The sequence below is a fragment of the Sparus aurata genome, chromosome 18 (genome assembly GCF_900880675.1).
Source record: "Sparus aurata chromosome 18, fSpaAur1.1, whole genome shotgun sequence".
Lineage (NCBI taxonomy): Eukaryota > Metazoa > Chordata > Actinopteri > Spariformes > Sparidae > Sparus > Sparus aurata.
Genome location: NC_044204.1, coordinates 21,648,765 through 21,672,271, shown reverse-complemented (window position 1 = coordinate 21,672,271; position 23,507 = coordinate 21,648,765). Strand labels below are relative to the sequence as shown.

Here is a 23,507-nt window from a genome sequence, read left to right as displayed (position 1 = left end):
GGTCCATAACACGTCCCATCCAATCTCACGGAACAACCACAAAGCTCGGCTCATCGATCGCCTTCACTTACATTTAACCACAGCTTGTCCCAACAAAGCTCTCTTCCCCTTTTTTTTCTCACTTCATCACTCCAACCCCGGGAGCGGAGTGAGCGTGCACCACAATAAGTGTCAGAGTTGAGTTGCTCTTGCGCCGTGTGCCATCTGGCCTGCCCCCCCCCCCTCCACACTGTGGTGATGCAGACATCAGCGAATGACAGCGTGCGAACAGCCTCGTGGATTTAGAGGGATTGCGGTTCGACAATGGGCAGCCACATAACACAGAAGCTCTAATCAGCCTGGTCTCGCTCCGCGTTTGTTTCCTCAGAACCGGATTCTGAATGTGAGGAGGGCACTTGAGGACTCTCTGTTCCCGGCGGTGTTACTTCAGTGATTCACAGGCAGCAGTTTCCCCACCTCCGAGCTGCAAACCAACATAATAATACTTGAGCAGACCTGGGCATCTCTGTTCTTCCTCTCTCTGTTCTGCTGCTCTGTTCGTGTCTCCCTTCTTTTACTCTCATAACGGTCCGGTGCCTACAGGTCTTTGTTTGGTTCCGGACCGTCCCCGCAGCCGTGGGCAATATTTAATAGATTCAATGTAAACATTAAAATAAACTGCTCACTTAAAAGAAATTGTCCGACATTCGCAGCATTTCGCTTTCTCACCACCAGATACGTTGGCTGGCATATTCCTCCCCAAAAAGTCGAACTATTCCTTTAAAACCAGGCACTCAGCCAATGTGTGATCTCTGGAGGTAGTAAAGGGGTCGGGTCACCTTGCTCCGTCTTTCATTATCCATTGATCTTCCCTCCTTGCACCCTTTCCTCTTTCCTTCCATTTACATTTGAAACAACTTGTCCTCTTGTACTCGATCATGATACATGGCCATTTTCCTGTCTTTCCATTAATGTCTCAGCACCACACTCTTTCTCACCACACTCTTTCCCCTCCGCTCTGAGGAATCCTATTTTGTTGCGAACACAGCCAACGGCCTTCACTCCCCTCCCCCCACCCCCCCAATGTTCCTTTGCGATCTCATTTCTCCTCTCCTACCTCTGGAACAGTTTGATTTGAATGCAGAACTGCAGCTTTCTCAGTCTCGGTCTAGCTGCGGGCAGCCTATTAGATCAAGGCCTTTTTGCTTTTTCATCTTCAGACAAGGAGAAGAAGAGGAATCTCCCCAGTTCCTTGACTGAATTGTGCCGGGAGCTGGCCGGCCTTTTGGCCTCACACGGCACATCATCAAACGGACAGCGAGAGGGAGGAAAGGAACAAGGGAGATTGAGGAGTGATAGACAGAGCTGAGATCAAGGTCCCGGCGGAGGCAAGCACTCCCACTCACTCCACGCTGATGACTCACTGGAAAGGATATCTGCTGGTGAAAATCTCACCTCCTGCTACGCTCAAACACAGGCTGCACTGTGTGACTACGCAGCACGAAACACAGCTGCATTTACATCGCGTACAGTAAACTCAGTGCACATTCAGTTCGGTGTCTGATATGAACAGATAAACTCAAACGTGGAGTCTTGTGCCACGTCTGCATTGTTATCTTCCCTCCGTCTTACTTTGAAATAATGAGCTGAATGATAGTTTCCTAGTCGGCACCTGTATGGTGTTGGCTTGTAGGCACGCCTCCCAGAATGCACCAGGGCAACAGACTCAGAGACACAAGTCTGATTTTTATGTATGTTCCTGCAGTGTTTATTGTATTATTGTGCAGCATAATGTTTCCACGCTTCAATTACTGTCCTGCAATTATTGATTATGGGCAAACCTCATTAGTGATGTTTGTGCTCAATTAGTGAGGTTCTCCATAATGTAATAATCAAGATGCAGCAGTATTGAACCGAGTTCAGCTGATAAACCTTGTCGATTGTATTAGATCTCCTCCCTTCTGCCTGAGTACTGAGAATTACAACTTAAATGACCTATGATTGATACATTTATGTGGATATACAGCACATTTCTTTGTTTGAAATGAAACAAAAGCAATGAGTACATCAACATGTTGTAATGGTTTCTCAATCAAGCACGAAATAAGTAATAAATGATAGTCGTGTTGGAAAAACTATACATCGAATTTCTTGAGTACATTTCAAAAGTTAAAATGACGACCTACTGTAAGATCGTATGTAGTGAGCTGGGAACATACCAAAAAAAGAGAAATTCTTGGAAAGTAAACTCAGTGGAATAATGTCACACCTCTCGCTCAGCCTGGATAATATGGGGAGATATGCATCACCTTGGGTCTTGCAGGTTAAACAGATACTGGATGACTGTGGTTCGCTCACCCCGAGCTCACGCAAAAGTGTAACAACACCAGCTGGCTGAAACTAACAGAGACTGAGTGATCAGATCATGCACAAAGGGCAAAGTGAGCTCAGATGTACAACTTCACGTAAGACAAATACTTAAAATGAGTGCTTAAGCTGGTGAAGTTTCTGTTGACTGAAAACTAAAAGTAGCCCCAGACAATCTGTTAAAAAAGTTAAAGTGACTAACACCAGAATTCCTCAGGTCACTGGAACGTACGCAGGGCTTCGATAGAGAACAGAGATCTTGTGACCTTTGGGTCAAGGTTATCACATCCTGTCTGAATGAAAGAATGTAAGATAACGAATTATAGAGAAAGCCTATTGTCTAAGTATCATGTTAACCCCCATCTGTGTTTGAATTCACTATGTAGCAACAATTACATAAGCCAAAATTGTATTTATATATTAGTTGCTTTTTAGAAGAAGAATGTCCTTCCTCTGTTCATCCGTTGGATTTTGACCATGCCGTGCTCTATTGTTTTGTTATTGTTGCATGTTCTGCTTGTGATTCAGACAGTGTGATCATGGTCCTGAGCCACATCAGTAAATTAAATGAAAGCATTTAATTAAAAAAAAAAAATGTCAGTCCTTCAGTCCTTTGTGGCTGAAATTGAGTTCATGTTTGCGGGTCAACAGTAAAAGTCTTGTTTATGATCCAACTCTGTGATTTAAACCAGTTTTAAAAAAACTAGTGAATCCAGATTTGTGCCACATTATCAACAATCAAATCAAGCTCACACTGCGACTACCCACGTACACAAAAATGTGGGCAGCACGTCTTATTTAAACACTATAAAAGTAAGAGGATGTGAGAAAGAGAGGGCTGAAACACGTCCAGTATATCGCTCCTCTTGCAGTCCTTGCAGTACCTAAAAGCGGATCACCTCAGCTTACCCGTCTCATTAGTCCACCGGCCTTAGTTAAGGCGCATTGCAGTCAGCAGCGCTCGCTCATCCTTTCTCATCAACTTTAACCATCACACTGCATCAAGCGCCGTTTTCCTGAATGGCTGTACGATCCAAACTGGGCAGAGGTCACTAAAACAACATGTCAAGCCCTTAAAAGCTCGCCGCAACACAACTTTCACAGGCCATAAACATACGTTCTGCATTGTCTTGGGTGGAAAAACATTCAGGCAGACAGACCGCAGAGGAAATGGGCTCTGAACGTCGCTGCAGTGATGTTGTAATGAGCCTTTGGTGGAGTTCAACACATCTGTCATTTGTCAGGGCCTCCACCCATAAAGGTCAGGGGAATTTTTCAGAGTAAGCAGCACGTTGAGTTTTTAAGCCCCTGCGACTGATTGAACTTGTGGGTGTCTGCTAAGTTGAGTGATGGCCCTGAGAACCGGATGGGTATAGACCATTAACTCTGAATGTACAGAATAAAAAAAACACAGGCTTTGAGGAATGGCAGTCATTGTGGATTATATGGAGCTGAGCTAGAGAGCTGTGTCCATCTAGTGTTCGGACATGGTAATTGAAATAGCTTGAATGTGACAGAAGATGAACAGAGCTGCATTAGAGGAACATAATGTGGTTTCCTCGACTGAAAATACGAGTAGCTGTGTATGAATGTGTGACTCAGCTCTGCTAAACACATCAGCATAACTTTATTCTTCCATTGTTGGTAATCTGCTGATTATGTGGAATATACAAGTTCCTTTATCAAGTCACAAAACAGCAAAGGGGGAAAAAAAAAAAAAAAAAACATCTGTCATCAGTGTGTCTGGTTTTAACCACCATTTTATTTGGCATAATTTAAAAATCATCTCACTGTTAGTTCATTTATACAAATATGCTTTTGTTATATATAAAACAATTACAAACAGATTTCTACAAATCAAGTTCCCAGTGTAAAGGCGTAGTACCACGCACACGGTAGCATACAGCTCCGGGACACAGACAAGAGAGCCCACAGGTGTATGTTCCACTTCAACAGCATTATCTGAGTGAAATCAGGACACGGCAAAAAAACAAAAAAACAAAACAAACTCACCACAGTTGACAGTTTGACGTATTATGCACTTACATTCAACCCTCCGCACACCTTTCTGGGAAAATTTTTCACACATCCTTTGGCAGATCTCATACTGTTGTTACACAAAACCTCCTGCTCGTGTTGCGCTTCGGTTATTCTAGACTTTACACAGGCCACAATCTTGGTTGACTTATAATAAACCCACAAGTGAGTAACTGAAAATAACTAGAGTAAAAGGGTTGCTGGTATTACTGGCAGCTGTAAGCACAAATTAGCAACCAGTCTTTACTAAAAAAATATTTTATAAAATGTATTAAAAAAAATAATCTTCAGATGTGACAAGGCACATGCAGCTCTTGCTAACCGTATGTGCGAGTTGCGCTCGTGCCTTGCCCTCACTGCAACCTGCACAATGCAGGGATGTAAACCACAATCTGTTAAGAGCTGTGGGCCACGGCGAGCACTCCGTTTCATGTGCTCCGTTTCTCAAATGCACACTTGCAGCGCAAGATGTCAGTTTTAGCACCTGGGTCTTACAAAGAGGGTTGCGAGAAACAGTGTGTTTGCTCGCAGGAAACTAAGGCAGACAGCTATTGAAAAATTAAATGAAACCCAGAGTTGGTCGGTCCTGCATTTAAAAAGGTCTTGTGGCACTTGCATCATTATAGTGAGAACCTTTGGGTTTGACAAAGGAGCCGTGCTATGGTCTTTGGTTTAGATAAGGCACCTGACCAAATAAAAGGCTCCGTCTGCGTTGTAGATAAACAGTCGTAACTTGACATATTAACTAGGCAGCTATGGCATGGTGCTTCTTCCAAGATGAAATGATATTCCACTAACCAAAAATATAGGAAAATAAGTGTATATAGCCAAGCACAAGTCAGTTTAAACATATTCTGGGATTATATGCTACCATACTGAATCAATTATGCAGTGGTCATAGTCTGCTGACCTTAAATGTAAGGCAACAATGTAATTGATGAGGGGTGCATAATGGTGTTCTGCTTTATCAAATCTGAGTATTACCTATTAAACACTAAACATAAGCTATTACAAAAAATATATTCAACTTTGGCCATAACCGCACTCGTAGGTTAAAAAACATTTGAGGAAGAAAAAAATCATTTACAGAGTAAATTCAACATTATTAGACAAAATACAGACTCTTTGACACCACCCCGTCAAAAAGTAATTCTTAGGCATGTTTTAATGGCACTCTGTGTGAGCCTCAAGAGTTAAGACGTTGACAGGAGAGCTGTCCCACAACACGACTTACTGATATGTCAGCTTGAGGGATCCTGAACCCTTGTGGGTTAATTTGGCAGTGGCCTTATGACACCTGCTCCTCGATTACTGAAGAGGGCAAATGGCCGGCTGCTTTTAATGGGCCCGGCTTATCTTCAATGGCCTACTGGCTCTTCCATGCGTGGCAGTGAGAGAGCAGCGCCAGTGGCTGGAAGGGGCAGCCCGCCAGACAGCTCTAACACGCCAGAGTGAGCACAAGGGGAACTGCAGCTCGAGAGTTGAACCTTTAATCTGTGCATATTGGTTATGGGGTACTGGCATTTGTCCGGGAGTCATCACACCTCGTCTGGACTCAAGCTGCTTGAAATTAAAAACTTGTTCACCCTCTACTTGGCTGTTCATTACATCTAAATAGGAAAGTCAAAGCATCTTGATGACAACACTGCTCGAGATTCGTGAGATGCAACCTAGGTGAGAGTATGAGGTAGTCATTATTTCTCCACCTGAAAAAAGGCAGATCTCTTCTCTCCAGTCAAACAGGGTAGCTTGGTTGGTTGGTTTGGATGTTATTATGGCTTGTGACAACCATGATCAGCATTTTTATAAGGCAAAGCAGAGAAGCTATAAATCTAGAACAGGTGTAAAATTGGAAAAAAGTGTAAATATCAAAAGTTAAAATGTAAGAAAAATAGAGGAGATGCGGTCAGTTGCCTCAATTTTGGCATAGTCACTTTGGTGATGATGGCAACGGAGTGAAATCCTCCAGGAGATGAATAAGGAAGAGAGGAGTAACGGAGGAGCTGGAAACAAAGTCTAACTTGCTGGAGGTGGTGTGGAGGCAGCCAGATGACGACCTTCATTCCTCAGCCTTCCTTTGCATCTGTGGATCTCCATCATCCCTCTCGACAGTCCAAATCTGGGAACAATCCATTACAACAGCACGCACTTCTTGGGGTTCTTTTTCGTTACTGGATACAACACCGCCCTCACAGCTTCCGCAAACACCTCCCTGACACCATCCTGCAGCAGAGCTGAACACTCCATGTATTTAACAGCCCCAATCTGCTTGGCCAGGGCATTGCCCTGCTGCTGGGTGGTAGGGGCCAGGCCCTGCTCCTTCAACTTCTTCACTGTTTCTGCATCACCCCTCAGGTCCCTCTTGGTGCCCACCAGCAGGATGGGCACGTTTGGGCAGTGGTGAGACACCTCAGGGTGCCACTTGTGCCTGACATTGGCATGGGAGGAGGGGCTGCCGATGGAAAAGCAGATGATGAAAACGTTGGTCTGGGGATAGGAGAGGGTGCGCAGGCGGTCGTACTCCTCCTGGCCGGCTGTGTCCCACAGGTTGAGGCTGACAGTGCGGCCATCTACACTCATCTGAGCGCTGTAGTTGTCGAACACTGTGGGAATGTACTCTTCAGGGAAGGCATTGGTGGTGTAAGAGATGAGTAGGCAGGTTTTACCTACTGCCCCGTCACCCACAACCACACACTTAATGGTCTGCATCCTGCCTACGACCACTGGGGCTGCAGCACCTGACAACATAGAGAAGGGCACCTGAGTAACTTTAATTACAATGCTACAAACTCCGAGAGGCTTATCTAAGAGTATCATCACCCGTTACAAGAGGGATAATTAGAAAGGTTTAAATGACAAAGGCTAAAATTAAGGCCAGTGACTATCTAACAGCAGTTTTTCTCACTGTAATACAGCTCCTGACCCAATTAGCAGACGAGCTAACCGCCGCCGACGTTAGCACATCGACGTAATTAACGTTCCATAGGTTAGCTAGCTTACAATCTCAGTCGCCTGCTAGCTAACCAACAACATCTGAGAAGTTTACCGAACTTGTCCGTTAATGAATAACAACGACACACTCGAACGCGAGACGCTGTTTATTACTTCGCACTGTTCACTTATGATACTAGGCGTTCCCCCACTGGCTAGCATCAAGCTAAGGAACTAGCGCATTCGGTGGCTAGCAAGCTAGCTAGTTAGCAAACAAGTTTAAAGTTTATTTTCAGGTCACTTCTCAAAAAGGTCTGCTGCTGGCCCAATAACCGACTACAGGTAAGCCTAAAAAGTCTATTCTGTTCTAATATACTCCTGAGAAGTCGTGATTTGTTTTAACAATGAAATTTGAAGGGATTTTGTGACTTACCGCCACTTGTCTTCCGATCTCTTTTTGCCTGGTATAGTCAATCACAGCGGCATCCGGGGAGCTGTCCATTACGTAAAACTCGACACGCGGAAACAATGCATCCTGGGAGTTGTAGTTTTATTTTGTGACAGTCGTCTGTGTGACACTAGAGGGCGGCGCTGAGCTGTTCTGCTTTTCTGTGATTTTTTCCAAACACTCATGTGACTTGTACTGAAAACAATCTGTGCAGGAGCCAAAACAAGCAGACGAAATCGATGTTAACTCGCAGACTTGGCTGCAAATGCAGACGTGTTGACAGAAAAGAGTGTTTTAAGAATTACTGTTTTCGTGTCGATGTGAAAAAAGTATTGAGAGCCTTCAGAAGTGAAAATACTTCAGGGTGGGTGCACTCCATTACAGGTCAAAGTCCAACATAATTCGTAATCGTTCAGAAAGAAAATCAAAATGTGAACCGAAGTTATGCAGGATGAACTCAGACAAGAGAGCCCACAGGTTGAATCCCTCAGGATGGAATTTGGATTTACTGGTGCATTAACACGCATACTGCATTTTAATACTGTAGCTGTGAATCGTAGTGCAGCTCATAGCAATATAAGATATGTTATATGATCTTGTACTTTGTAGTTTATGTAAATACATAGCTGTCAAATACTGAACTTAATTCTGTAGTATTATTATTGTAGTATTATAGTATATAGTACCACGAAATGAAAAATATTAAACCGAAGTACATCTACCTCCAAACTATACATAAAGGGGCACCATGTAGTTTTGGAAAAGAAATTCAAACTCAGAATCCTAATATTAACAATGTCAGTGAGGTAATAATACAAATGCAGAAATATTTATTTTTATCCACAACTGAATAAACAAGCTGTTCTGAGGGGAAAATAAGGGCACCAGAACACTGAAGATAGAAAGGTGGCAGGGTCTGCCACATATAAGAAGATAAGTAAAACAGTATGAAGCTGTGTTGTCCTTTAAGATCAGTATGTCTATTCAGCCATGAAACCAATGAGAACTTGTTTATTAAGTTTGTTTTGGTTACAATAAACAAATAAAACAGTCAATGAAGATCTTTCTTTGCTGAATTCTTGCCCAAAACTATATAGTGTACCTTTCCGTAGAGTTAACTTGAGTGAATACGACAGATGTGGTTCAGGAGGTAAAGGGAGTCATCCCCTGTTCAAAAAGTCGTTGGTCCGATCCCCGGATCCCCCAGCTGCGTGTCGTAGTATCCTTGGGAAAGGTACTGATCCTGTTGAGCAGATTGCCACCTTTGCATGGCAGCCTCTGCAATCAGTGTATGCACGGGCGAATGTGACAAGTTGTGTTGTATAGCTCTTTTAATGGTCAGTAGACTGGAAAAGCATTATATAAATGCATGTCCATTACTGATCCGAACGTACGTACTGTGCAGAAAAAATGTCCTGATTCATCCATAAATCTTTGCCTGTCATCCAGGTCATTCAACAGATTTATGACTGGATTTTGGTAGGTTATAATTCAGTTATACACAACTTAATTTACCATGAATGTGACCATTTGGCAACACTAAAATACATTACACCTTGCAAAAAACTATTGACTGTATGAGCCTGTCTAGAAAAATGACAACTGCTCTAAAAGCTGTCCCTAAGCCTTCCATTTAAATTCCAGTCAATCTCACTGCCAGTGTGGAGGCGGCTGCTCCTGGATTTTTCCAGTCCGTTAGCAATACAGTTTCATTTCAGAGTCTGAATGCCTGGACGCCCACAGACTCTCTGCTCTGACTTCACCATTTCTCTGGAATTGCTACGGTCTCACTATTAAATGCCAATGTGTCACTGTGTATGCATACATACCCCACATACAAACAGGCCATAAAACAACCCTGTCTCCCTTTTCCCCCTCATCCCTTCTTTGGTCAGCACTGGTTTTAAAACTCATATATCATTTATTCACCTTCAGACAAGTCATTATTCTCACTAAGCCAACGCTTTCAGATCAATGTGGAATACACGAAGGGAGCTAAAAGAGGGATCACTTAAGGCTGCTCTGTCCTGCACCCCTGGAGACCCGTTGATGATGTCACCTCTATACACTGAGGCAGGTTAAGAGGCCACCGCTGACCGACAACCGGACACTCAAGAGCACAAAGAGGCACCGGTTTATTGCCTTTCCCAAGAGGTTCTGGCGTCACTGCGGCCCTATAAAGAGAGAATTCCCACTGGGACCCTACACCCACAGTCACCCTCCACCCCAACCCCTTGCACCCCTACTATTCTGCCAGGAGATTCCCCGGGACGTCTGTAGCATTTCCATGACAACAGCCACTGACAGAGATTGGGGGTGACTGTGTCAAGAGATGCAGCAAGAGGGAGTTCAGACGAGAGGGAGGGAGAAAAATGTGGGTGACAGGAAGACAGAGGACAGCAACATGCAAGAGCAGCAGTTGATGAGGAGAGCGGGGACCTTGGAGGTGAAAGCTGTCAAAGCGAGTAAGCGCTCGCCTGAATGCAAAACTGGAGAACAGAAGTGAGTATACATCCACACAGACAGGTACAGACACTCGGATCACCGTCTTTATTCATCTTCTCTTTTTTATAAATCCAAAATATTACAGTGAATAACAACCGATGCTATTCAATAAAATTATAGAATCTTTTTTGACATCAAATAAAAATGACAAACATTACAGTAATCATCTCATCGCGGCCTCTTCTTCAGTTTGTAAAGTGCATCAGAACGACGAGGCCTCTCAACGAGAGGATGAACAGTTTATATTGTACCAAGTTCAGTTCTGTAAGACAGCCAAGTGTGAGAACACAAGGATCACTTAGTGGAAGGGTCACAGCAATTCAAAACATTTGGATGACTTCCTAAAATAAAAAAAAAAATAAAAACGTTTTTTTCTCCTCCATGCTAGACAGATTGAAAACAGTGTCCCAAATTACAATTCTTTCAAAGCGCACTTGTACGGACTAGGAACGGAGTAATGTCACCGGGTTGTATTGTACTGAATTAAGCTGTTCTACATACGAAAAGTAGCTGTAACGTGGGTCTTTTTATGGCGTCCTATTGCCTGCAAAGGACACAGACAAGTGTAAAAAGAGGTAGGATTTGGAGGATCTACGAGATGTCCCCGATGCTCTCAGCGCAGCTCCCTCTCACATATGTAGAACCTAAGCGCTCAAAACTACCCAAAAAATGTAATAAAAGTTGGATTTAGACCAGAAATCTGACTGATGGCTCACACTTTTCATGAACTCCCACACTTTATATATTAGACTGAAATCCGTAAAGGCATGAAAAGTGTGAAAGAAACTGTGCAGTTCAGGCAATTATTCACTTCCATCACCTCCACGTCGGCTGTGCTGCAGCAGCTCGAGGCATTTTGGGACCAGGTATCCGTGAAGCTGTGGGGATTTTAGAGCTAGCGGGAGAGGTGCTTGTGCTTGTCGTCTTGGCATTTTTACTTCGGGCAGCAGATATGACGGCCGTGCGAATGGTCTTGGCCGTGGCAGAGGACGGGCTGTGGGCAGTGTGAGGCTGAGAGGGCGCTTGAGTCTCAGAGTTGGGGGCGAGTCGCTTTGACACACGTAGAGGAGATCCTCTGACGAAGGCTGGCTGGGCGCTGCCCGAGGCCTTCTCCGGTAAGGATCTGTCCGAGGTCCTGCGGGTCAAAGTGGGTTTTCCCGGAGTCTGTGTCTCACTGACAGTCCTCTCCCGTGTGCTGTTACTGCGCTTCACCTCTGACTGAATGGCGGCGGGCCGCTTGGATATGCTGCGAGGGGCAGAGAGCCGGCTGGGAGTGGGTGGGTTAGCAGGGGTCGGGGCTCCATTTGAATGCTCAGTTTTGGAGCGCACCCTGGGAATGCCTGTGCTATTGGAAGGCCCTGCGCGTGACACAAGTCCCCTTTTGGCCCCTATTCCACTACGCACAGGGTTCTTCATGGTTCGAGCCTCGTCCTTTGATGTAGGAGACCCTGGCGTCATCCCCTCTCGAAGGTCGCCCTCCCTCTCTTTCCTCCACTTGGAGCATAGGCTTGGTGCGGGTCGTGGGAGTGGGGAGGATGGTGGAGACAAGGCATCATAGGATCGGAGGCCTTTCACTAGAGTGTGGCACTCCAGTGTTTCGCCCACGCGGGAGTATGGCCTTGCTGTCTCCCTCTCAGGACTTGGCAAGTCAGAGTACTCTTCTGGCTGTGATTTGCTGAACTCCGGTAGACTGGATGGTATCCAGTTCTCCTTCACAGGCCTGGACGCCTCCTCGGTCTGCTTTGTTAAACCTGCATCAGGCATCACAGCACTTGTTGTTGTGGTGGGCGTCTCTCTCACCTGTGGTTGTGACTGGACCCTCTCTGGAACTTTTACAGGTGATTGCGATTGGCTCTCGCGTGTCTGGTAACTTAACGGTGGTATTCCACTTGTATGAAGAGAATGAGGTACAGACTCATCAAAACAGGAGCTATTAGATTTACTCTGAACAGGGCGACCATTGTCTGTCACTGGAAGTCCAAACCGATGTCTTTGAGTAGAGGTCTGGCTTTTAACACAAGCGGCAGGTGTTCCAGTGGGTGTAGCAGCAGCGTTTGGACAGGAACTGGAGGAAGATTCGGTGGTCATCGAAACAATGTGTTCATGTGAAGCCTCTGCTTCTTTCTTAAGTCCTGTTGCCTTCGGTTGACCTTGCAGCAAATAAGAAATGCTCTCAGGCCCATGCTGCTTGACCATGAAACTCCGTCCATGCTGAGAATGGCTAAACGTAGCAATGGGCGAATCCTGAGCTGCGTCCATGCTCCGGAAAGTTGTTTTGCTGTGCAGAGACCTGCTCCTTCTAACCAGAGCAGGTTCTTGGTCTGTGGGGGAACACGTGCCGTCGGTCTCCGGGGAGCTACAAAGCACGGCGGTGGTCTCATGGTCAGAGGAGCTGTTAGAGTGATAACTGGTCGACGTCGGGCTGCTGCCAAGCTCAGGGAAGCTCTTGAGCGGGGATGAGTTCTGGAGATTGGTATTGTTGTGGAGGTGATAGGAAAGTCTGCGGGACTCGGAACTTCTCAGGCTGCGCCGACTCCAAGTGTGGCTCAAGTTCCTCTCGAGGAGTTTCTCCAGCTCATCTTGGTTCTCCTGACTTTGAGGCTCTTTTGCAAGACTGAGGCCCAAATCCAACCCTGTGCAGACGGCCAGAGAGCGACGCTTTTCCCCAATCTCACGTTGACGCTCCAGACGTTTCTGTTCCTTCAGCTCACGCTCTGCATTCTCCTACAGAAAAGGGAAGGAGTCGTTTATTTGTCAGTGACTCTTTTTTTTTTTTTTAATGGACAATATACATGTTTGATTGACAGGCATTTCAATTGATTTCTAAATCTTACCTGGACAGCTTTTTGGAAGCGATGGCAAAACGAATTGAAGACCCTGCAAGCCTCCTCTAGTTTGAAAGTGCTGTCATCTTCACAGAAGAACTCCACTAGAGCCTGACTAGACATCCTCATGCCCTCCACCTCATCCTCTGCCTCCTTCAGACGCTCCTCAGCAACCTATACACAGGAACAGTTTACAGATTTAACAAAAAAAAACATGTTCTCTGCAGGGCATGAGACATCTCGAGTTTTATAGTAGTCAAAGACGAGAGGTTGGACGGCTCACATCTCTCTGCTAAAGACCATAATAAAGACACAGGTAAAGATTGTTAGTGCCATCTCAGTTATCCATGAGATTTACAAGCACGTCCCACCTGTTGACTGTACCCCTGGGCTTTTATCAACAAATGTATGATGTTGCTTCTTTAGCTGGATTGTCACGTGTGCTTAAATTTAACAGACACCGCTCTGCTGCTCTCTGATAAACAAAAGTAATTATTCGTCATCTCCAGATAACAAAGCTTGTTTTCTCGAGCTAACGAAATAATTAACCCAACTCAAGATAGCAGCATTAAAAAAAAAATAATTGCACCATGGCCATTATTGGCTTCCGCAGTAAACTATTAGATAAAGCTTTAATATATTTCAGAGTATGTTTTATACCTCTAGGAAAGGTTGTGTGTGCTGCTGAATCTCTCCCTCCGTCTGGATGTTTGCCTTGAGGGCCACCACTCTGCTTTTTAACTTTGACAAGTCCTCCAGCACCGACTCCTCAGACAACCTGCCAACAAGAGGAGGACAGAAAATGCACACTCAGAATAAGAAATAGCTCTGTAGCAGATCTCAAACCAAAACAAAGGTAATAAACAAATGCAAATGATTTGACACACACCGACAAAAGACTGCAAGTGCATGTGGGATATTCTTTACTTTTAAAAGAAGAATGTGTTCGTTCTTTGGCACCTTGCTGAGAAAATCTTCACCTAAAAAGTCTCCAGCAGAGCCTAAATATTGGCCTTGAGTATCAATGTTGTCATGACCCACTTTCACCCAGGCAGAAAGCTATTGCTAACAGCTGGGCGTCTTTCTGTGATCCGAGAACGCAATAGATTTACATTACATTTGTTTGAGCAGCCTGTTGGGGAGTATTGATGTTATTAAGCAGGGCCTGTATACACCCTCAGACACAGTCACTGTAGGATCTGATGGGATCTGAGCTTTGGGAAGAGACTGACCTCGAGGCGGAGCCAACATGGCCTAGTTGGCCGGGAAACGACAGTAAACTCTGGTCCTTTTTCACAGCTTCCTGCGGAGACAAACACAAATGATTATCCAGCTATTGTTTCAAACGAAGCAACACGTCATTTGTGAATGTTGACAAAATCACATGCTCTGTGGAGCGGTCCGGTTTGTGGGTTATGGGAGGCTACTGTTCTCAAAACACTTGGTGGTCAGAAATGAGGGATGGGTTCGTTTGTGCATTTTCGTTTCTTTATCGTGCACTCATGGGGAAAATCAATCAAACGTTTGATTCATTCATTGTAAGAATGCTGTTCACCTGGTTTTTGCGAATTAACATTTTGTTGTTTCGTGCACCTTTTTACTTTTGACTGTTCATGTCTGTCCATGAAGAACAACTTTTCAATGTTCAAATAAAAAGAAAAGGATGTGGCGGCCACATAAACAGCTGTTTTTCCTTATCCCCTTAATTAAGACCTTATTCTTCATCTCCCCTCTGTCGTACAAACTGATTTGTTATTTACTTCAGCATCTGTTGGACTACACCTAAATTTCAGATCTTACCATGGCAACAAAATGCAGCAGATTCATGCCCGGCTTGTTGGCTTTGGTGTCAGCCAGTTTCAGCAGCGATGAAATCCGGAAACCAGCAGCATTCCCTGCGTATCCACCCTGAGTGGCCACATACAAGGTCAGAATAACACATGACACAAACACGCACACACGCAACATGTGCCAGCCTTAATCAAACAGTGATACAAAACCCAGGTGCACAGTCAGAGTGACGTCCCTGAAAACACACGCCCTTGCCCCCGTTTGCAACTGGTATATTATCCCCGGATAAAAAGGACCGATTCTGCTTTGTCAGACTGAAGAAAAGAAACGAAAAAGGGGAAATAAAGAAGCACTCACTGCATTCATGTAGTTCCCCGCCTTCAGCACCAAACGGAGGATGGAGTGCAATTCAGGGCAGCTCAGCAGCTCTAGTAGACACGAAGACAAGAGATTTAATATTTTGCCTCAAGGTTGAAGAATAAATGAGTATTAATGAGTGTGCAGCCGACATCAAGGCCTTGAAAGTGAGTCAGCACTTTTGTTTTGAGGAACCGACACTCTGGCTGACTGGCGAGCTAAACTTGATTAGCATTTTTCTGAATGCTTACCATCGCATTTGCATTGTGGATTCAAATTTTTTTTTTACCACTCTAAGCAAATTCTAAATGGGAGCGTTTCAAAAGGGGGTCAACACAGAGCTTTATAGCGGCAGAGTACACAACTCCCTGCTGCTAACGTTACCTCTGGCCGCCTCCCTCAGACATCTGGCTGCCACACACAGAGAGGTCACAGCTGGGTCAAACTCTTGTTGCAGGATCATGGCATCCAGACGAAGCCGAAAACTAATGGAAGAGAAAAGAGAGGGATGGATTGATGGATGGATGGAGAGGGGAGTGAATGATGACGGGGACAAAAAGGCACTCATGATCAATCATCAGTTTAAGACAAGTCCCACACAAATAAACAGGAAAAGGAGCAGAAGGGGAATGAGGGAAGTACTGGGGATATTTTCAGTAATTTTATCCGATCTAGATCTGAGGACGTACCTGGGGACTTCCACCAGCAGCAGCATGAAAAGATCAGGCTCTCCGAGCCAGCTCCGCTCCCCGCCGAACCTCCTCAGGCGAGACTCCTGAGAGAGAACAGATGCTGAGTGAAATCTGGGAGGCAGCTTCGATTGAAAAGAAAAAAATAAATAAAGTCTGGAAAACCAAAGTGCCGTTAACAGTCAATTCCAATATCTTTCAGCGTGGCCCCCTCTCCGGAAACAGACCACATCATAAGACATGGTGTAATGGCAAACTTTTGATCATCCTAACCAGAGCCAGATGATGAGGGAGAGGAGAGGAGGGAGAGGAGGAGGAGGAGGAGGAAGGGGGGTTGCTGTCAATGTTGTTTTTGTAGGCCAAGAAAAAAGGGCATTTACCTCCTCGTTGTCAGGCAGCAGTTTGCAGAGCTCTGCGAGCTTCTCTGCTCCGTAACGGTCCCCGACACCCTGCCTGATATCCTCAACTATCTCCTTAGCAGGCCTGCAGGAAAAATAACACGTTTTTGTTATGACATCATTGTTAACATGCAGAGGGGTTTTCAACATTAGGAGTGGTATCAGCACTGTGTTCAGCCTTCATCGCACAATATTTAGGCTTATCCCCCCCTCTTATCAGTCAGCGTGTCGGGGGAGAGCCGGTTGATTGACGCCCCGCCGGCATCACAGAGTGGCATATCCACTGGGCAAATACAAAGCAGACACGCCGGGGAACGAAAGGCCTTGTGATGTCAAGGTGAAAGAGCAGAAACTGAACCGACTGGCTGTTTGACCTCTGACTTACTTCCCCAGAGTGACACATCTGTCCTCTATTCCAGTGGTTTTCCATCAGCCGCTGCCCTCCCCCCCTCATCTTACAGCCCATCACATATGCTCGTACTCCATTATGTGCACGCTACTGTGTGTGGCTTGTATCCGCCAGCACTCACATGAATGTTTCATTCGTTCACACACAGTTCACGGTCTGCATCTGAGGTAGACTGAGAATAGGTGATTTTAAAACAGAAACATGGTTTAATACTCGTATTGTGTCATTTCACCCAACTAGAAATTCTGATTGAAATAGCCTATAAATAGAACTATCACGTAACAAAAAAGATACTGGAGAAGCCACAGACACTGATGTCTGGCAATACAAAACCATATTTTGTTTAATCTACGCCCCCACACTTCAACACGAGCCCCGTCTGTGTGTTTAGAACCGAGGGCAAATAAGCTCCCAACAAGACAAATGTTTGTGTACTCAAGAGTCTGCCTGTACATAATGGCTTTTCCCTGCAAGTCAAGACAGATCTGGTTTTGGAAAGAACCACTCCTCAGTTGAGAGACGCACAATCAAGCCTCCGTGAACTTTACATGCACACTTGGAAGCCTGACAATGAAGCAACCCAGCACAACGTTTGCCACATCCTCGCGTCATTGTTTGTACCTGCAAATGTTGCAAATGTCAACATGCAACACTATTTTATACAACGTATCCTCTGCAGTTGCTCGAACTAACTCCTTCTGATCGCTGTGAACTGTGTCTATGAGCTTGACAGAGACGTACAAATAATAAAAAGAAGGCATTAATAAACTAATAGGGGAAACATTGTGAAAACAGCAGATAAACGTATTTGTTAGCTACGGTTGCACTCTGTCAGCGGAGCGGAGAGAGGCACTGAGACAAGGCACGGGTCACATCTTTTGGACTGTCGAGGAAAATCTGGGCTGAGTCCCTAGCGAATTCACAGTCCAGCAGATTTAAACAACATAAAAACATCCACAGGCTTGTAAAGACAACCAAGAGACACAGGGAAGGGCTTGTTTTTCATGTCACGCTACAATCTGCTCACATATGGACAATAAAAAGGGATTAATACATGCAAGTTGGTGCACATTTTTACATAGAGCCCCTATATTTAAATTAAATTTATATTTTCTGTGTTTCCCACTTTTAACGATGTGCAAGTGTGCTTTCGTGATCATTGTGCAGGTTTGTTTGACCAGCATGCTAAACAGGCTTTAGGGGAAGGATGAATATGACAAGCCACCGGTGGGGTCTCTCTCTGCAGGGGGGAAGCTTTAACATTAGACAGTCTTTAAGAGTATCAGCAGGTGTCAACTCTGACTCACACAGCTATACCCGGCCACCAGCCCACCACCCTCCTCGGGGTGCACCCTCCCCCTGCACCTGTTCTCCGCAATATACTCGTGTCCCCTCCCCGAACACCAGACATCCTCTCTTTACACTTTCTGACACCCACACAGACGGACACCCAGCCACCTCTGATATACAGCCACACACTCCGCGGCTCAACTGAAGTCAAGTACTGTTCCCCAGGGCACAATTGTACACACTTCTGTTTCCTGCTCTCAAAGCTACCTCCAGCTCTGACTGATGGTGACCTCCAGGAAGTGTAGACCAAAAAGAAAAGCCTAAAAAGCTGAAACTTGTCAAGTGCAAAAGACTTTTAGGACGAAGCGTGGAATTTAAGATTATTTTGGGTAGCGATTAGTCTGCGGATTACTATCATGACTAATCACTTCATTCAAAGTTTAGTCGAAAATGAAATGTCAATTTTCTGAAAGCACGTCTCCTTTCGTCCGACCAACTGTCCAACCAAAGATCAATGAAATTGTCAATAATAAAACGACAGAAAAAGGAGCAAATCCTCACGTTGGATCTCACCCTGAGACCATAATCGCTTCTTAAACATTAATATTTTTTTTTACGACAGTGAACTGGACATCTTTGTGTGTGAGTGTGGCACAACAAGACATTTGAGGACGACATCTTGGCCCTTGGGAAACACTGATCCATATTTTTCACCATTTTCGAGACCAAACAGCTAATCGATTCATCAAGACAATAATCTACAGACAGATCCACGATGAAAATAATCTTTGTTTGAGGCCCTAATTTGATCCACCGGTTGATTAGTTGGTTTAAGATAGGAATAAAGAAGCTTACGTCTTAAACTGGCGCAGAAATATTCCAATGTTCATACTGCGTTTGGAGTCCAACAGGGAGATCTGTAAAGCGGCAAAGGACAATTAAGAGGAAGTTAAGAGCAAGAACTCTCACTGTCTTCATACATGACTGAACAGATACCCCTGCCGTCCTCATGAACTGACCTCTTCTGAGCTGTCCTGGGGGGACCTGCAGCGCAGCAGAGCCGACCTGCGTCTCAGAGTGCTGGTTCTGTCCTGAGGCTTGCTGTCCTTCTGACCAAACAGCTCATCCAGAGAATGGAGGTCTATTGGGAACTCGTCCTCGCCCTGGGCCGCCCCGCTCCACACGCTCTTCCTCCCCTCCACCTTCTCTTTGGGGATACGCTCCCAGTTCAGCTTCCTCAGCCGGCTCCGGCGTGCAACATCCGCACGGCTGAACGGCGAGGAGGAAGAGGAGGAGGAGGACGAGGAGGAGGGCGTAGGTGGAGGTGGTGGTGGAGGAGGAGGAGGAGGAGGAGGAGGAGGCGGAGGGGCTGCCAGCACCGGACGCGGATCCATGGCTGTCACTTCCACAGCGTCAGGGGCAGGCTGTGTTCCATGAAAGGCACGAGACTCCTTGACGGCCAGAGTCAGGTTGATGAGCATAGAAGCTGCCTGGGTTCAAAGGGGGGTGAGGGGGTTGATAGTGAGTCCGCCAGTGACGTGTTTTCCAGTTTCCAGTGAGCTGCAGGTCAAAGGTCCATCAATAACTCCAGTCTAGGAAAGAAGACAAGTAACAAGAAAATCTTATCTCAGACATTATTGAGCGCAGAAAAAAGACAGGAAATCGGTGATAATTCTGGAGTTTTTGCAACACGGAGCCAGTCAGGCGGCTTTAACCGAGGCCAATGACCTCACCTGAGCTCATCTGACACCTGGCTTTACTTCTCCTTTCATTAGCATGACTCCAGCGAATTGACTGATGTAACAAGCCAATAAGTAGCTGGAAGCCTAACCCCTGGTTCAACTTTCTGTGGAAGTTCAAGGCATTTTTAGGGAAAGTACTGGCTGAGCGTCAGGGTGAGCTCTCCCCCCTCTGCAGGCTGTTTGAACAGCTTGTCCTGTCCTGTTCAGTTTCACCTCACTGCCTGCACGCACACACACACACACCTCCACCACACTCTCCCTTCTAATTAGAATACACGGAGACGGCGCACGGAGCGCGATATGCACGGTTTTAACCACAAAGCGGGTAAATAGAGGGGTCTGCGCCTTCAGAAATCACAACTTTTAATATTCTCCCCCTCGTTATGGGAGGCCACCATCTGAAAGGCTGGGCGCGCACACTTGCAGCAGCAAGTTTGGAGCGGGATTAGCAATGCAATTAGGAGTGAGTCAGAGGTTTCAGGTGTCTGGTTTGAGGGGAAAGTCTTTAATCTAGACACGGCCAGAAACACGTCCTCTGGCCCTGCCCTCTTCACTCGGAACATGAATCACATTATGTTTTTGGAACAAGGTTGCGGGATGCGCTTGATCGCCAACGCTGTTCCACCGAGCGCCGCACGGGCGCGCTGCACCGGCTGATCTGATCCTCCTCCATCATTTAATGAGATGTGTATCTTCGATGACTGGAGAGGATCTCAGCAAGCAAAACAAAAATCATTTTCAATCTGATGCCGGTGATCAAGAGCTCAGCGGGAGGGTGAAAAGGGAAGAGTTCGTATCAGGCAAATAAAAAATAAATCAATAAAAATAAAAAGGTAAAATCAACATTTTCAGCAGATTTTGGAAACTTGTTTTTCTTTTCATGTTGACGTTTGGTTGTAGAAAAACCCGTTCGTTCTCGGGGTTTATTCCTGAATATCTGAGCTTTTAATAACACTGAAACATATATTCCTCAATTAAAAGTTGACAAAACACTGATCGCGTCGCTCTCCTGCCTCTCAGGACAACACAGTCAACTAGTTTCTCTTACCTGCCGGTGACGTCTTCTCCACTGAGGTGAGCGCGCAAACACCAACAAGCTCCAGCGGCTCAATCAGACATGAAACTTTAATAAAAGTTCGCTTCCATCCCAGTTTGTTGTCTTCTGTGTGTCGATTATCCCGCTGACTCCCGCCGCTCCACTCACTCCTCCTGTGTTTCTCAACTTGCAGGGAAACTTCCACACAGCCCAGCGGGAACGCGCGGGCGCGCACCCGCGTGCTGATATGACTTGTTGTATCCTCCCAGTTTTCCCATGGGGCGGATTTAGGGCTTTCAGGTGGGGAATACACTCCATATTGTCCACTTTGAAGATGTTGTGATGGGACCGGATTGCTTGTGTGTTTACAGTGTAGAAATAGATTGAATAAAAGTGTTTAAGATCCTCAACAAAATCACAAGTTCTTAGTTTCCTTTATCCTTTAGAGGAAGAGCTTTAACAGCCTTGATACCCTGCTTACGAGAATGTTTGCCAAGTCCAGATAAGATTGTGCATGAAAGCTCTCTGTCGGGAGCTCCGCTGACAACCTGACAAATCTCTGTTTCAGGCTAATCATCGTAGTGGGCAGGACTGTGATCTGTAATTGGTGCAGAAGGCCTTGATCAGGCTAAGAAGAGTATGATACTGAGAACCTGAGAGAGGGAGCAGATGGCTATCAGACATGGGAAATGATGTCCGCATCTCCTCCCTGAACCCAGAACGGGGGCGTAGGTGAAAGCCAAGAGACCAGAATTCCCTCCCGGGCGCTGAAATGACCCAGGTGCTGGGATGTAGACCCATAACACCGACCTTTCATCCGAGGTGCTGCTGCGCCCCTAGCCCATGTCACCTGGTGATCTCAGAGTCCGGCTCAGGTAGCTCCTCTCACAGGCCACGCTGACAGGCAGTCGTCATCACTCCTGGGCCCTGTGGTAATTAGGGGGTTACGACCCCAAAGATCTGGCTATTGTTGCGCTTGTGCAGCAGGGCATGTTATAGTGCACCCGTGCCAGAATAAACCTCTCTCAGGAAACTTCACTTTCTATTCAGTCACTCACTTCTGAGAGTACAGTGCACTCCTCAGAATACAAGGAAATGCCACTGTTGATAGACGGCAGCTTTATAGTCCATAAAGGCTCTGAACAACCCTGCACAATTCCGCATTATCATGCCAGCATTCATGCAACAGGGACATTGCGACAGTGATTAATGAAAAGGAAGGAGTTAACTTGGCATCCCTCGCTTGTTTCACCAAAGAGAGTTAAACTGCATCGAGACAAAACAGTCTGTGGTGTGTTTACAGGCCCACTCCCAGCCGGTCCCCCCCCTTTGCATAACAGTGAGCTTCAGAGCCCGTGCTTCACTCGGCCCATTCTTCATTGAATGAATGTGCATGAGGCTGTTCATGTGTAAGATTTGTGTGTGAGCCCGTAGCGAGTGTGAGAGGAAATCACTGCATTTAAGTTAAAGGACAAGCTCCGCCAAAATGGTAATTCAGTCATTATCTAGTCACCCTCATGCTGATGGAACTTCAGGTGAAGTTTTGTAGTTCACAAAACATTTTTGGAGCTTCACAGCAAAACAGCGTGGCAGCATTCTTGTGAACAACTGTAGGTACTATATGTAAGACATTTGGTTAAAAACATTTAAAAATCCACCAAAATTATCAACAGAATGTGAGAAAAATAACAGTCTGCACATTATTATGAAGGCAGTGTATTGTGTTGCAGCGGTAAGTTAGCATGCCAACCAGCTAGCTCTGGCCTGGTCCAAAGCTCCTGTGCTCTGAGCTCCCAGTACAGACCACTAGATGAACAGCTTACCAACCTAACTTGCTAACAGCGGCTGCAGTTAGCAGAAGTTAGCTGTTACTCTGTCGATATGCTTCCCCCTATTTGTTTTGAATATGACTAAAACAGCTGGCCAGTTCTTACATATTGCAAGTTAAGATGAAGTCTGCACTGTAGCTGCTAAGCTAAAAGTATAAGCATGCACCCTGTATGAAGTTGGTGATCCCCAACACGACATCACGGGTGTAAATAAAGTCTTTTCAAATTGGTTGGGGCTTCCAGAAACTTTGTAGAGAGCCATTTTAAGCTAATTTAAGTTGGGTTTTTTTTACGATTTAACACAAGTCCCCATCTACTTAAGTTGTTTTCTGTTTTTGCTGTGAAGCTCCAGAAAATGTTTTGTAGACTACAAAACTTCAACCAACTTTCCATTGGCATGGAGGGTGAGAAGAGAAGATAGCAACTGAATTTTCTTTTATGGCTGAACTGTTCCTTTTACTTCTTCAGCTTCACAAAGTATCATCAAAATTCCAAATAACTTTTTTGTGCTGCATAGAAATGATGAGAAAAAGCAGTTTGTCAAGATCCAGCACTCAAGAAAACCTCTCAAAATGGATGGATCATTTATTTGATGCCTCTCAGAAGCCTGCTACCTTTTCCCCTGAGTGGAGAAACAAGGTTTAACGCATGTGACACCAACAAGCTCCGCCCTCAGTGCGGCGAGGTGCAATGCAGCAAGTGTTAGCCCTTCGCCATCTCTCCTTCTTAATCTCTCTTTGAAGTCCCACGGGGGTTACATAAAGGTGAAGGCTATTAGCTCCCTCCTCCCCTAACTTAAACACACATAATCATAGGTGTTCACACACACACACACACGCTCAAAAATGGAATTTGTTTTACACAGCACTTTAGC

The 23,507-nt window shown here is 45.5% G+C and overlaps 2 protein-coding genes across 3 annotated transcripts; both read right to left on the bottom strand.

Moving 5' to 3' along the window:
- Nucleotides 1-4,088: 4,088 nt before the first annotated feature.
- rhogd (ras homolog gene family, member Gd) lies at nt 4,089-7,841 on the bottom strand. The gene is made up of 2 exons (XM_030396980.1): nt 7,748-7,841; nt 4,089-7,121 (listed from the first exon to the last, which is right to left on the bottom strand). Exon 2 carries the CDS (start codon nt 7,090-7,092, stop codon nt 6,517-6,519), a length of 576 nt encoding a protein of 191 aa, XP_030252840.1. The 5' UTR covers nt 7,093-7,121; nt 7,748-7,841; the 3' UTR covers nt 4,089-6,516.
- Nucleotides 7,842-10,289: 2,448 nt separating this feature from the next.
- Nucleotides 10,290-21,032, bottom strand: fhdc2 (FH2 domain containing 2). Of its 2 annotated transcripts, none has more exons than XM_030395322.1 (12): nt 20,817-21,032; nt 19,046-19,618; nt 18,882-18,943; nt 16,310-16,412; nt 15,930-16,015; nt 15,625-15,725; nt 15,241-15,311; nt 14,893-15,000; nt 14,325-14,395; nt 13,753-13,870; nt 13,102-13,266; nt 10,290-12,991 (listed from the first exon to the last, which is right to left on the bottom strand). In XM_030395322.1, the coding sequence occupies exons 2-12, from the start codon at nt 19,505-19,507 to the stop codon at nt 11,084-11,086; spliced, it is 3,255 nt and encodes a 1,084-aa protein (XP_030251182.1). In that variant the 5' UTR covers nt 19,508-19,618; nt 20,817-21,032; the 3' UTR covers nt 10,290-11,083. The 2 variants fall into 2 exon arrangements, with proteins under 2 accessions (XP_030251182.1, XP_030251183.1); XM_030395323.1 differs by lacking the exon at nt 20,817-21,032 and adding an exon at nt 19,760-20,241.
- Between the last annotated feature and the right edge of the window lie 2,475 nt (nt 21,033-23,507).

What these genes read in the sequence shown, in the direction of transcription:
- rhogd (XM_030396980.1), bottom strand. Translation starts at nt 7,092, where the DNA reads ATGCAGACCATTAAGTGTGTGGTTGTGGGTGACGGGGCAGTAGGTAAA.
- fhdc2 (XM_030395322.1), bottom strand. Translation starts at nt 19,507, where the DNA reads ATGCTCATCAACCTGACTCTGGCCGTCAAGGAGTCTCGTGCCTTTCAT. An exon ending in ACACACAACCTTTCCTAGAG is followed by an intron (nt 13,267 to 13,752) that starts GTATAAAACATA and finishes TCCTGTGTATAG; the next exon opens with GTTGCTGAGGAGCGTCTGAA. An exon ending in GCTTCCAAAAAGCTGTCCAG is followed by an intron (nt 12,992 to 13,101) that starts GTAAGATTTAGA and finishes CCTTTTCTGTAG; the next exon opens with GAGAATGCAGAGCGTGAGCT.